The sequence below is a fragment of the Asparagus officinalis genome, chromosome 5, assembly GCF_001876935.1.
Source record: "Asparagus officinalis chromosome 5, Aspof.V1, whole genome shotgun sequence".
Taxonomy (NCBI): domain Eukaryota; kingdom Viridiplantae; phylum Streptophyta; class Magnoliopsida; order Asparagales; family Asparagaceae; genus Asparagus; species Asparagus officinalis.
This window is the reverse complement of record NC_033798.1, coordinates 21,376,402-21,388,352: the sequence shown is the minus strand read 5'-3', so window position 1 is coordinate 21,388,352 and position 11,951 is coordinate 21,376,402. Positions and strand designations below refer to the sequence as shown.

The window sequence follows — 11,951 nt, the reverse complement described above, 5'->3', positions numbered from 1 at the left end:
TTTTTGTGGTTTTAAACTTTGAGGGTGTGATTTGTAATTTTTAAAATTTTGAAAGAGTTTTTAAAAAAATTACTTTTAAGTTTGGTAGTTGTAAATTAAATGTTTCATGTGTTGGTGGTAATTTTTTAAATGTTAGTATATTTCTTGTAACTCTAAAATTTTAAGGGTGTCTTTTGCAATTATTAAAACTATAGATTAATTTTGAAAAATATTAAATTTCAGCGGTCTACCAATCGACGAATTTGATGTGCGCTAGTTAAAAATTTTGAAAATTTAGAGTTTTTTTACAATTTTTAAATTTTGAAGGAGTTTTTTTAAAATTTTGAGGTTAATTTCGGCAAATTTTAATTTTTCAGGTGTCTAAGGGTAATATCTTGAATTCATCTTATGTTATTTACAAATTTTAGAATTTTAGGGTGGCTTTTTATAATTTAAACTTTTGAAGGTGTTTCTATAATTTTTGAGATATTGAGGGTGTTAATTAAAAAATTTAAATTTAAATGTCAAAAATTTTAGGTGTATCATGGTAATCTTTTGAATTCATCTGTGTTGTTTGTAAGTTTTAAAATTTTAGAATTTTAATGTGCTTGTCTGTAATTTAAACTTTTGAGGGAGTTTCTATAATTTTTGAGACATTGAGGTGTTAACTGTAAATTTTAAATTCTTTGCAAACTGATGTTAATTTTTTAATTTCATGTTTTTTATTTTAAGTTTTGAGACATTGGGTTGATTTTTATAATTTTGAACTTTTCAGGGTCTTTTTTGTAATTTTAAAACTTTTTATGATTTTTTTTTGCAATACTTCATGTATTATAATATGTTATCTACTTGTAATTTTTTTATCTTAACAAACTAATATCATTTTTATGTTTTATATATTTTATTAATATTAGTTTTTTTAAATTGTTAAGCTAAACATGGTTCACATAGGATTAGGATAAGATATGATTATGATTAGGATAGATTAAGATATAAATAAAATATTCAAAATAGTGAAGGGTAATATTGACCATTGAAAATTAGAATTTAATTATAGATAAGGTAGTTCAAACTATAAAGGGGTATATTTGTCTAAAAAAGATTTTCTATAAAAGGGTATATTTGTCTAAAAAAAGATTTTTCGAACTCGTGCTTTTAAAGGGAGTATGATACTCAAAAGTAGAGGTTACAATAAAGTCTCATAGGAAAATGTTCCTCAGGGCGATATGCATCTGAAAAGGATTGAGGAGGTCCAAAAATTAAAATTAACAAAGAAAATGGGAAAATGTAGAAAATTACAAATATTATTTCTCTCTCCTCATTATTCACTCTCTATCCACTTTCTCCATATTTATGAGAAAGTCAAAAACTAAAATCCTGAAATGACAACTTTTACTTTCCAATTACTTGTCACTTATTTCTCATGTGCCAAATAAGAAAATAGAAAGTGGAGTCACTTTTTAATTTTTTTGCTCCAATTTCTATTTACATCCCAATTGTCAAACACGTCCTTAATTCATAGAGGTAAATAATTATCATGGGTGTTTGGGACGGCTTATTTTTTGGTCAAATTAACTAGTTTTTAAGCTAGCTTTTTTATTTCTACCTATCTAGTAAAATACCAAATAAGTTAGCTTATTAATCACATTTTAAAAAGTTGGCATACCCCAGTTTTAAAAAAAAGATTTAACTTATAAGCTCACCAAAATATACTAGTCTTTTATTATAAGCTCACCAAATTTAACCAAACAAATTACAATACTACCTAAATAATTTTTATAATATTTTATTATGAAAACCAAAAACCATTAAAGGCTAGCATAACTTATACATTTTAATTAATAAACCTTCCCAAACAACTATAAGCCAGTTTAGAGTTTAAATGGAAGAGAATCCAATTTACAATAGCCAATGTTGCTGTTTTTGTCACTGATATTATAGTTAGTTGTGCAAACATCCCAAGATGTCTTTTCAGATAGCAGTTTAGTTGAAATTCTTTTTTCCTTCTCTTTTTATTAATCCCTACTAATAATCATGAGATCTGAGTACTGGACAGCTAATCGACTGATGAGAATCTAATATATTACCTGTATGAGAAACTTAATAGAGAAGTGAACAGAATTTAGTTAGATCCGATTTTTTATAGAAATCATACAAACATCAACACACCTAAAGCTTCTTCATCCATTTGCTAGTTTTGGGCATAGTTCTCAAGATGTATACATACTGATATTACTAACAAGAAATATGAAGAAAATGAAACAAGCTTTAAATCTCAGCCCTATGATTGATATCAGACGGCTGCGATCGAAAGAAAAAAGATCCGAATCTGTTGGATTTGTTGGGAAGATAGACAGGAGAACAAGTCCAATGCGGTTGAGCATTTGGCCCCGCTATTTGTTTGCTAAAGAAGCAGTCAGGATCAGTAGAGATCAGTATATAAAGCACTGTGAAGCTCTCCTCTTTTTGTACTCTCTCTCTCTCTCTCTCTCTCTCTCTCTCTCTCTCTCTCTCTCATCGCAATTTCTTTTAATTTTTAGATTTTTTTTTTTTTTGTTTTAAGGAGAATGGGAGAGATGGAGATTGGGAGAAAGAGTTCTCTTTGTTTAGTGGCTATTGTGATCTTTTGTTTGCACCTAAAGCCCGTGTTGGCAAGTAAAAAGGCAAGAATTGCATCATCTCTTGTTTTTTTGTTTTGCACGTTTCATTTTAAAGAATAGTTTATATTTCAGTTTAACTTCTGTTTTCTCTATGAATTATCTAAAAATTATTTGTCGATTTTTTTAATTACCTTTTGGAGAAATATTGGTTGATTCTTTTTTGTATCGTTCGTTATTCTCTCTCATCTAGTTATTCATCTGTTTGAACACGTATCAATGTTTCTTAATGAACGAATACATAATAAGCATGAATAGGAAGAGGAGTCATCCTAAAAAATAAAGTATTTGAAGATAAAAGGAAAAATTATAAAAGGAAATAGACTCTTATGTATAAACATTTCACAAACCTTGTATGTATTTTTTTGTCATAGAATATTAATTAAATTTCTAATTATTTCCAATGACAGTCTTATATTGTATACCTTGGAGGACACAGTCACGGCAAAGAAGCCACAGAAGAGGACTTCAAGCGAACCACTGACTCGCACTATGAGCTCTTAGAACTCTACTTGGGAAGGTAAAATTAATAAAACAAAGGAAAAGGAAACTTCTTTTAGCACACAATAAGTTTGGGCTTTTGGACCTTAATCCTAACAAGTTTTTCTCACTAAACCCCCTCTAAGTTTTAGAATTTCAGAAAAATAACAAAAAAAATTGATTAACATAACATCCAGAACCGTGTACGCCCATCTTCTGAGTTCTCAAATAGAGAATATCACATAAACGTCATAAAGCAGCCAACAGGTAAGTGAGGAGAATCAAATGTTTTGGGTGGTTTTCCGAAATTTCCAAACTTATTGAGATTTAGTGAAAGTTCAAATTTTTGGAACTTAAGTGCCATAGTCAAATTTATTGGGGGTTTAGTGAAATTAACCATTTAATTTAATTTCTATACTCACTTTCAATAACTTCCTTGAACTTTGGGAGTTTTGCATACAATTTCCTGAACTCTTTTACCAAAACTCTCTCTTTCCGAACTTTGAGATATCTCACACAATCCCAAAACCTTCAAGTTCTTCTTGTCATACCATTTATAATTGAAAAATTCTTCAATGACCCAAAATATGGGACCAATAGAGGGGACAAGTGAGGTGTTCCTCTCCTATTGGATAATGAGTTGGCCATCATTAATGATGGCCAACTCATTATCCAATAGGAGGGGGACACATCACTTGTCCCCTCAATTGGTCCCATATTTTGGGTCCCTGTAGCAAAGCTCTTTATAATTGGCAAATAACTTTCTTGGAGAGAAAAGTTTTTATATTTAGTCTTTTGTCATATATTGACGGTTCTTTCTAGCATATTTCAATTATTTGCCAATTACAAATAGTGATCCAATGGGAAAAGTTCAAAAATCTAGCAATTTCGTGAGCTAACCCAAAGTTAAGTGGGTTTTATTTGATAAAAAAAAATTCATGAGAGTTATGTGGAAAACCTCCCAAAGTTCAGGGGCTTGTGAAATTAACCTTTATCTACAAGACTACAAACTTAACTAATAGTTCTTTCTTTTAATTAATTATACAGTAGAGAAAAGGCAAAAGAAGCTATTTTCTATTCGTACACGAAACACATCAATGGATTTGCAGCAAAATTGGATGAGGAAGAAGCCATGCAAATATCAAGTGAGGCATAATTACATATGTGCCAATGAAAATCATAATTATATTTATTTTTTCAAACATTTTGTCTCTAATTAATTCAAGTTTATTTTTTGCAGAGCATCCTAGTGTTATATCATTGTTTGAAAGCAAAATGATGAAGTTGCACACAACAAGGTCATGGGGGCTTCTAAACCTAGAAAGAAATGGAAGTATCATACCAACTTCAATTTGGGGAAAAGCAAGACTTGGAAATGATACAATTATTGGAAATCTAGATACTGGTTATTATTATTATTAACTCTCATGCATATTATTAATTGACTATACATTTTTAATAGCTATAAAATATTTGAGAACGATAATCGGGATTGTAGGGGTCTGGCCGGAGTCAGAGAGCTTTAGTGACAGAGGAATAGGACCCATTCCATCGAGATGGAAAGGATATTGTGATAACAATACCAAAGCCGGAGTTCCCTGCAACAGGTCTCATTTATATTTTCTTTCTCTTTTTTGTCCTTTTTTTTTTTGAATTTTTGGGATTGTATTTAATTTCATCATGAAAATTTAGGGCTAACACCCTTTGGAAAGTTAAGTAAAAATTCAAATGTTTTTTGTCGGATTTATCAAAAATCCCAGGGGTTAGAGGGTTAAATGTCACTTGTAAAATTTAAAATATTATCTTACAACGGGCCAAACTTGAGGGGTTTTCGTGAAGTTCACCCTAAAACCAAAATGTCTATTTAGACCATGGACATTTTTGAACAAATATCCACATCCAACAGAATCGAATAAAATGGATTTTTTTTTTTTTTTAACCCAAACGAATGTTACGTTTGCAGGAAGCTAAAGGAAGGCTAATCGGCAAGCATTAGGTACTTCAACGCGTGCGTACTTATGCCTCAAGCACAAGACCAGCGCACAAACGGCCACGGACAATAACGCGGCTGCCTCTCGCCCCGTTGATCGACGCCCTGGCGAGGGCCACGGCACCCACACCTTTCCACCGCCGCCGGCAAGCCGCGCCAGGCGCCAGCATCTTCGCAACGCTGCCGGTACGCTGCCGGAGGCTCCCGCGGCCGCCAGGGCTGCAATGTACAAGGTATGCGGGACAGCGGTTGCGACGCCGCCGACATCATCGCCGGGTTTGACGCGCTTGCTATCCACGACGGCGTCGACGTGATATCGGTATCGCTCGGAGGAACACCAATGATATCTCGAGGACCATTGCGCTGGGGTCGTTCCAACGCGGTGGCGGAGGGGATATCGGTGGCGGGCGTCAGCCGGGAACCTCGTACTTCCCAGTAGAGAACCTAACGCCCCCTCAGAAGAAAACACACCGCAGGGCCGTACGAGGGGACGGTGACCGTGGATCATGACGGTCGGAGCGAGTACCTTGGACAGGAAGTTTCCGACTTACCTGACTCTGGGGGGTAGGAGGAGGATCGAGGTTAGTCATGTTCTAGTTCGTAAGGGTATTTTGGTCACTTTTCACCTGGCTTTGGCGCCAGTTTCCTTGATTCAAATTACAGTTGGCAGCTACTGTACGTATCCGAATGATTTAAGGAAGCGTATCCCATTCTTTAGTATTCCACGATAGTGCCTGTGAAACTTATCGCATGTTCAGCATGAACTCATCATTTTAGGCAAAAAGGCATATATATACGTGTTAGGGTATATTTGTCATTTCAAGTGGCCATGTTCCTCGGTTCAACTTAGGTATTGACAGATTAATCAATCATCTGAATTCTTTCAGGATCGCTCCTCCGAAACTCTAATAGATTTCAAATCTGCACTTACTAAGTCCTTCTTTAATCCTCGCTAAATGTATTGACTTCAGGGACAAAGCCTCTCATCGGCGAAACTACCCACCAACAAATTCTATCCGTTGGTTAAGGCTGAAGATGTCAAGGCATCCCATGTACTGCCTGATGAAGCGTAAGCATCTCATTAATTATCCAAGTGTAAAAACTCGTGCGTCGACAACGGTGAGGTTTACCGTTATATTTTCCATATTTCGCAGCGAGGTGTGCTACTCCGACTCCTTGGACCCGAAGAAGGCGAAGGGTAAAATCGTCATTTGCAGCGGAGGGAATAGCGAGAACATAGAGAAGGGAGAGGAAGTGATAAGAGCCGGCGGTGTGGGGCTGATCGTTGTGAACAATGAGTGGAGTGGAAATGCAGTGACAGCTACTCTTTATCGTCTCCCTGCGATAAACATTGGTTGGACGTATGGCTCTGCTATTTACTCTTACATGAACACTACAAAGTAAGCTCTTGCCGTACGGAGTAAACTCCTTGTATCTATGTTGTTAATTTCTCTCTGAAAATTTGAGGCAAATTATTGCTAGGCTCCGTTTAGCAACCCAATATAAAACCAGGCCGACCTGGGTTTTTCCTTTAATCGGGTCATGACCGGTTCACGCTAGGGGATGGGCCAGTACTGGCCTAGTTTTACAACAACAACAACAAAAGCTAAAAAAGAGACCAGAGTTAGGCCCAACATTTCCGAACACAAACTGCTCCAAAACTAGGCTAGATTTGAACCTGACCCAGTTTTAACAGGTTAGGGGACAATGACCTTAGAATTTATTTCAGTGTATCCTGTTTTTAAAGAAATCATGTTGTTTAGTGAGTCTAATTAAAAACTTTGTCTAGCTTTGTAACTAAGTTTTGTTCTTTAGACGTCCGGAAAATGTCCGAATAGTAAAAGAAAACGGATCCATAACTTTTATGCAAGAACTATTTCCCCCTCTGTTTTCTCTCTGGCCAACTCTCACAAACTCCTGATTTCCTGTGTTTCTTTTTGGATTCAAACAGTAATTCTTCTCCTTAAAAAACCTTTAGGAGTAATTTCATAAAAACCACCCTTAATAACCTTAATTATTTTAATTCCACAAAAAAAATACCCCTAAACTTTGAGGGGTTTGCACTCAACCCCCTGAACTTCTATATTCTTCTAAACCCTATGAAGATTTTTCACTTTCGCCTCTAAATTAATACGGTCCAGTCTAACGTATCACGTGCCAAGCACCTGACCTAAAAAGGTTCAAATACTCTTCTACCGCCGAGAAATTAATGGAAATGACAAAAAGGATAAAAGGATGGATTTAATTAGAAGCCTCTCTTTTGCAGATCACCTACTGCTTGCATTTCAGCTCCGACAACAAGACTAGGAGTGAAACCTGCACCAGCCATGACAGATTTCTCATCTCGGGGGCCAAACACCATCACCCCACAAATCCTCAAGGTCTGATACTCATAACAACACCCACCATCGTCACGCGCATCAAATTATTATTTCAAAGATTTTTGTGAAACGCTTTCCTCCTCTTTTCTCCCTTCGCTGCAGCCTGATGTAACTGCACCAGGATACATGATTCTTGCCGCATACAGTGGAGCTGCAAGTGCTACAGGTCGGGGCAACGACACACGACGCGTACTGTTCAATATGCTCTCTGGCACGTCAATGTCTTGCCCTCATGTTGCTGGACTCACTGGGCTTTTGAAGACTCTGTACCCAGGATGGAGCCCTGCGGCAATTAGATCAGCTATTATGACTACAGGTAAACTCATTTTGCAACAAGCTGCAAAAGTTTTACAGGCTAATTGCACGTAGCTAGACCCCCCGCCCTGCAGTTTCTCTTGTTCTGCACTTGCTGCCCCTGATTCCATCGTTGCAGATAGACCCCCAGGGTTAAGTTTTGAGTTTTTTTTTTACCCCTGTTGAATTTTCTCAAATATTATCCGAATAGAAGAGTCAAAAAAAATTAACCCTGGGTCCATATGCAACAACAAAACTACAGGGGTTAATAACTTTAAAACAATGATGCTACATGGGGTCTATGGTGCAACTAACACAAATAATTATATTTAAGCTTTTTCGCTCGTATAACTAATTAAAGATTCTCGTGCTCTAAAATTACCCTCCAAATCTTCATATTTGACAATTTCCCTCAGTTAATTTTTCGTGGTAGTTTGACATACGATTTTGTTCTTTATAGGACCAACTATCTTAAATTTTTGGATAAAATGGTTTTCTTATATATGCTTTGTTTTCCATCTTATACTTAGTTTTCGATCTTTTTTTACAGCGAGAACACGGGCCAACAACGGTACGACGATACCAGACTATGACAACAAAAAGGCCACACCTTTCGCTTACGGATCCGGGCACATAAGACCCAACCGGGCAATGGATCCGGGTCTAGTCTTCGACTTGTCCACGACCAACTACCTGGACTTCCTTTGTGCTTTAGGCTACAATGCATCATCGATGGCAGCATTCTACAAGAAGCCATACGGGTGCCCCTCGAAGCCCATGAACTTGGAAGACCTAAACTACCCTTCGATCGCGGTCCCTAACCTAAACGGGTCCCTAACCGTGACCCGAACAGTCAAGAATGTTGGATCCCCAAGCACCTATCGGGTACGGATTGTGGCTCCAATAGACATATCGAACAGTCAAGAATGTTGGATCCCCAAGCACCTATCGGGTACGGATTGTGGCTCCAATAGACATATCGGTATCCGTTAGGCCGAGCGTGCTTAAATTCAGTAAGATTGGTGAGGAGAAGATGTTTGAGGTTAGTTTCAAGTCTATGAAAGGGAGTGTTGGGCCTGGATATGGATTCGGGATGATAATTTGGTCAGATGGAAAGCATTACGTGAGGATTCCTTTGGCTGTTAACGCACTCTCATGATGCGTTAGGGTTCGTAGAACTTCAGGGTATCTTCCTCCGTAGGAGTTTAGATCTTTTAGACTCAAATGTTTTTAGAGAAGTAGTTCTTTTAGTTTGTTCAGATACTATTTAGACTCATTCATTCTGTTGAATATGGAACCTCTTGTAAACTGAACTAGACCTTGATGGGAGAATTTGAGCTGTTTGACGTGGGATTTTTCTACTGGACATTAATTAAGATCACCATATAAATTTGTTCCAAGCCTTTGGAAGAGCAGAAAGCCTACTAAATTGATCAGGTTGCTAGGTAGGATATCTGATGTCAAGTTTCAGTATGCTATGGTAAACGACATAAATGTTGAAACAAATTAATTGGAATGAAACAAGAGAGAGCTTATTATGTAAGACTTCGCATTTATGGAAAAAGTTCGACAGAAACCTGCAAGGATTGATTCTGAAATTCACAAAGAAAGCATGTTGCGGCTTCAACATGATCGCGCATAAAAACCTGCAAGGATTGATTCTGAAATTCACAAAGAAAGCATGTTGCGGCTTCAACATGATCGCGCATAAGTTCTTTTTGAAGACCTTGTTTTTCTCCACATTTAAGCAAGAAGTTTTACAGCGTACTTTCTCATTCAAATTACTATCTGCAAGCAACGAAACTAAGCAGAAGCAATCATGCCAATAAGGAACGACATGAAATTCATGGTTCTAATTATCTATTGCCTCGAGCAAAGTCATCGCAGACAATTTTGAAAAAGATTCTTTAGTTGTTGAAGACAACTCATTCATGCATATGGGTGCATTCCGTCCGGATACAGCTCGGATATGATGCTTATCACATCCATATCCGCTTACTCATTTCGGATACGAATATAAATACGAATATGCATTAATAAGGAAAATTCATATTCATATCCGCTAAAATCGGATATGAATATACATGCAAATGCAGATATATGAACGTATACGCATACAGATATAAAACAGATAAAAGAAAACTAAATACTGTTGAAAAAAATATAATTCATGTGATACAAAAGAATTCATTAATATGTTCATTGAAAAGCTAAGATTAGATATCTTGATCGTGAAAATTAACCTCATATCTATAATCTAAAGACTTAAATTATTGTAACAATATGACTAATATGTATTCACATATTTCGGATATAGTTCCACATATTTCGGATACATATTTCGGATACGGTTCCGGATATGACTACTATGTATTCGACTAATATGTATTCGGACATTTACCAATTCGCAAACTTAAAATTTTCAACTTTTTGTAACCAGCAACATTCCACAATGCTTGCATAATAATAAACAAGACTTTACCTTCTTCCCTTTTCTTTTACTATTGAAAGAAGATCAGGGACGTTCAGAAGCCACATCCAAAAGCTCTCAAATATTCTAATCGAACTTCCAAACCAGAGAAGAAATATTGACCTTTATTCATAAAGTTGCAATTTGTAATCTGCCTTTAATTTTAAAAGGTATTAGATTTGGATTAAACAACCAATATTCTATTGTTGAGAAAGAGTTTGAAAAGCAAATTAAATAAAAGTGAAAAGGGGCGCCCTTTGCTCATGTTTGAGATTAAGGTAAACCCAATGACATTGTAATTTTATACGAGAGAAAATATTATCAGCCTCCAAATAAATAACCAGCTGCTTGTTCTTCATTGCCATTGAACAGCCTAAGAGCCTGCATTGCGGCTTGTCTATCAAATCCAAGCTCCACCAGCTTGGAGATTTTGGCCTCAAAATCAACTCCCTGCAAATATATCAACCATTGAGTAAGCTTTCCTAACGAAAAGAACCTTTTATTCATAAACGTTAAGGACGTCTATAAACCCGAAAGCAAAAAAAAAAAAAACAAGGTCAGTTGTTTTATTGACCTGTGTATTAGTAATTTGTGTAGCACCTGCAAGAAAGGAGAAGAAATAAGAGAAAAATAAAACAAAAATAAGAAATGTGTTATTGGATAAGAAATATTCAAGAATCTAGCAACTTCTGGGATTTATGAGGGATTTATAGATGAATGAAACTAACCAGAACTTTGTGCCTGAGCAGGCACGTTAGCAGTCTTGTCACCTGAGCCAGATGTTCCCTAAATAATAAGGTGATGTTGGGATAATTTAGGTTAAAAGCTTATTTAAATTTCACAATTAAGATACCGATATAAGCGGGCCACTGCCTTGAAGAAGTGTTAATTGCAGATAGACCCCCTCTAGTTTCTATTGCAACAGATAGACCCGTGAGTGAAATTTTTTGACTCTTTTACCCTCAGAGAAAGCAAAAAATTGTTTTCTAACAAATAGACCTTGTGAGGGTAAGTAGTCAAGAAAAATTCACTCGGGTCTATCTGCAATTGGGCGACAGTACACTGGTCAATCTGCAATTAATCATATGAAAATAGTATATCCATGTTGTATGAGCCAGCAAAAATGAAATTATGTCATGGATATTCTTTTGCTAGATATTTTAATCATTTAAACGAGAAAATAGATGGAAAAAATACTACTCACATTGTATATCCAAGTTATATAAATTCAAATAGGTACTAAAACAAGCCTAATACTTCATTAACCACATAAAAGTACAGAAATGAATCTACAAATGAAATGGAATGGGTATTCATTGTCAACGCATTAGAATTTTAACCTAAATCTCAAATACATCTAACTAAGATATTTTAGAGATAAAGATTAAGTTTTATGATAAATCATCTGAGTATCCTCTGAGAATCCATCAACCATCTGAGTGTCAAAATATTAGATACGGGTGTATTTCCCGAGCATATTTAGAAAATAGGTTGCACAGGATATGTGACAGTGGGACAAAAGTTACAGGTTTACTTCTTAGGGAAGAAAAGATTATCGGCCTTCCATTGTGATGTGCATTATCAAACGTCAACAGCCACGTCAGGATGGGATATCTTTTGAAAGGTTTACACATGCCCTGAACTACTAGAAAATGAATCCAATTTGAAGCAAGGGGTTCCATAAGAAAGAAGAACAGAGG

The 11,951-nt window shown here is 36.0% G+C and overlaps 1 protein-coding gene and 1 pseudogene across 1 annotated transcript in view; one reads left to right on the top strand and one right to left on the bottom strand.

Annotated features, from left to right (window-relative positions):
- On the top strand, window positions 2,526-9,129 carry LOC109841607 (annotated as a pseudogene).
- The window catches only part of LOC109841605 (DNA damage-inducible protein 1), a 24,972-nt gene continuing 23,379 nt past the window's right edge, over window positions 10,359-11,951 (bottom strand). Inside the window, exons 14-16 of the mRNA XM_020410560.1 lie at window positions 10,980-11,037; window positions 10,826-10,851; window positions 10,359-10,701 (exon numbers count right to left, since the gene is read on the bottom strand). Coding sequence (XP_020266149.1) covers window positions 10,573-10,701; window positions 10,826-10,851; window positions 10,980-11,037 — 213 coding nt within the window. The 3' untranslated portion in view covers window positions 10,359-10,572. The remainder of the gene's footprint in view (window positions 10,702-10,825; window positions 10,852-10,979; window positions 11,038-11,951) is intronic.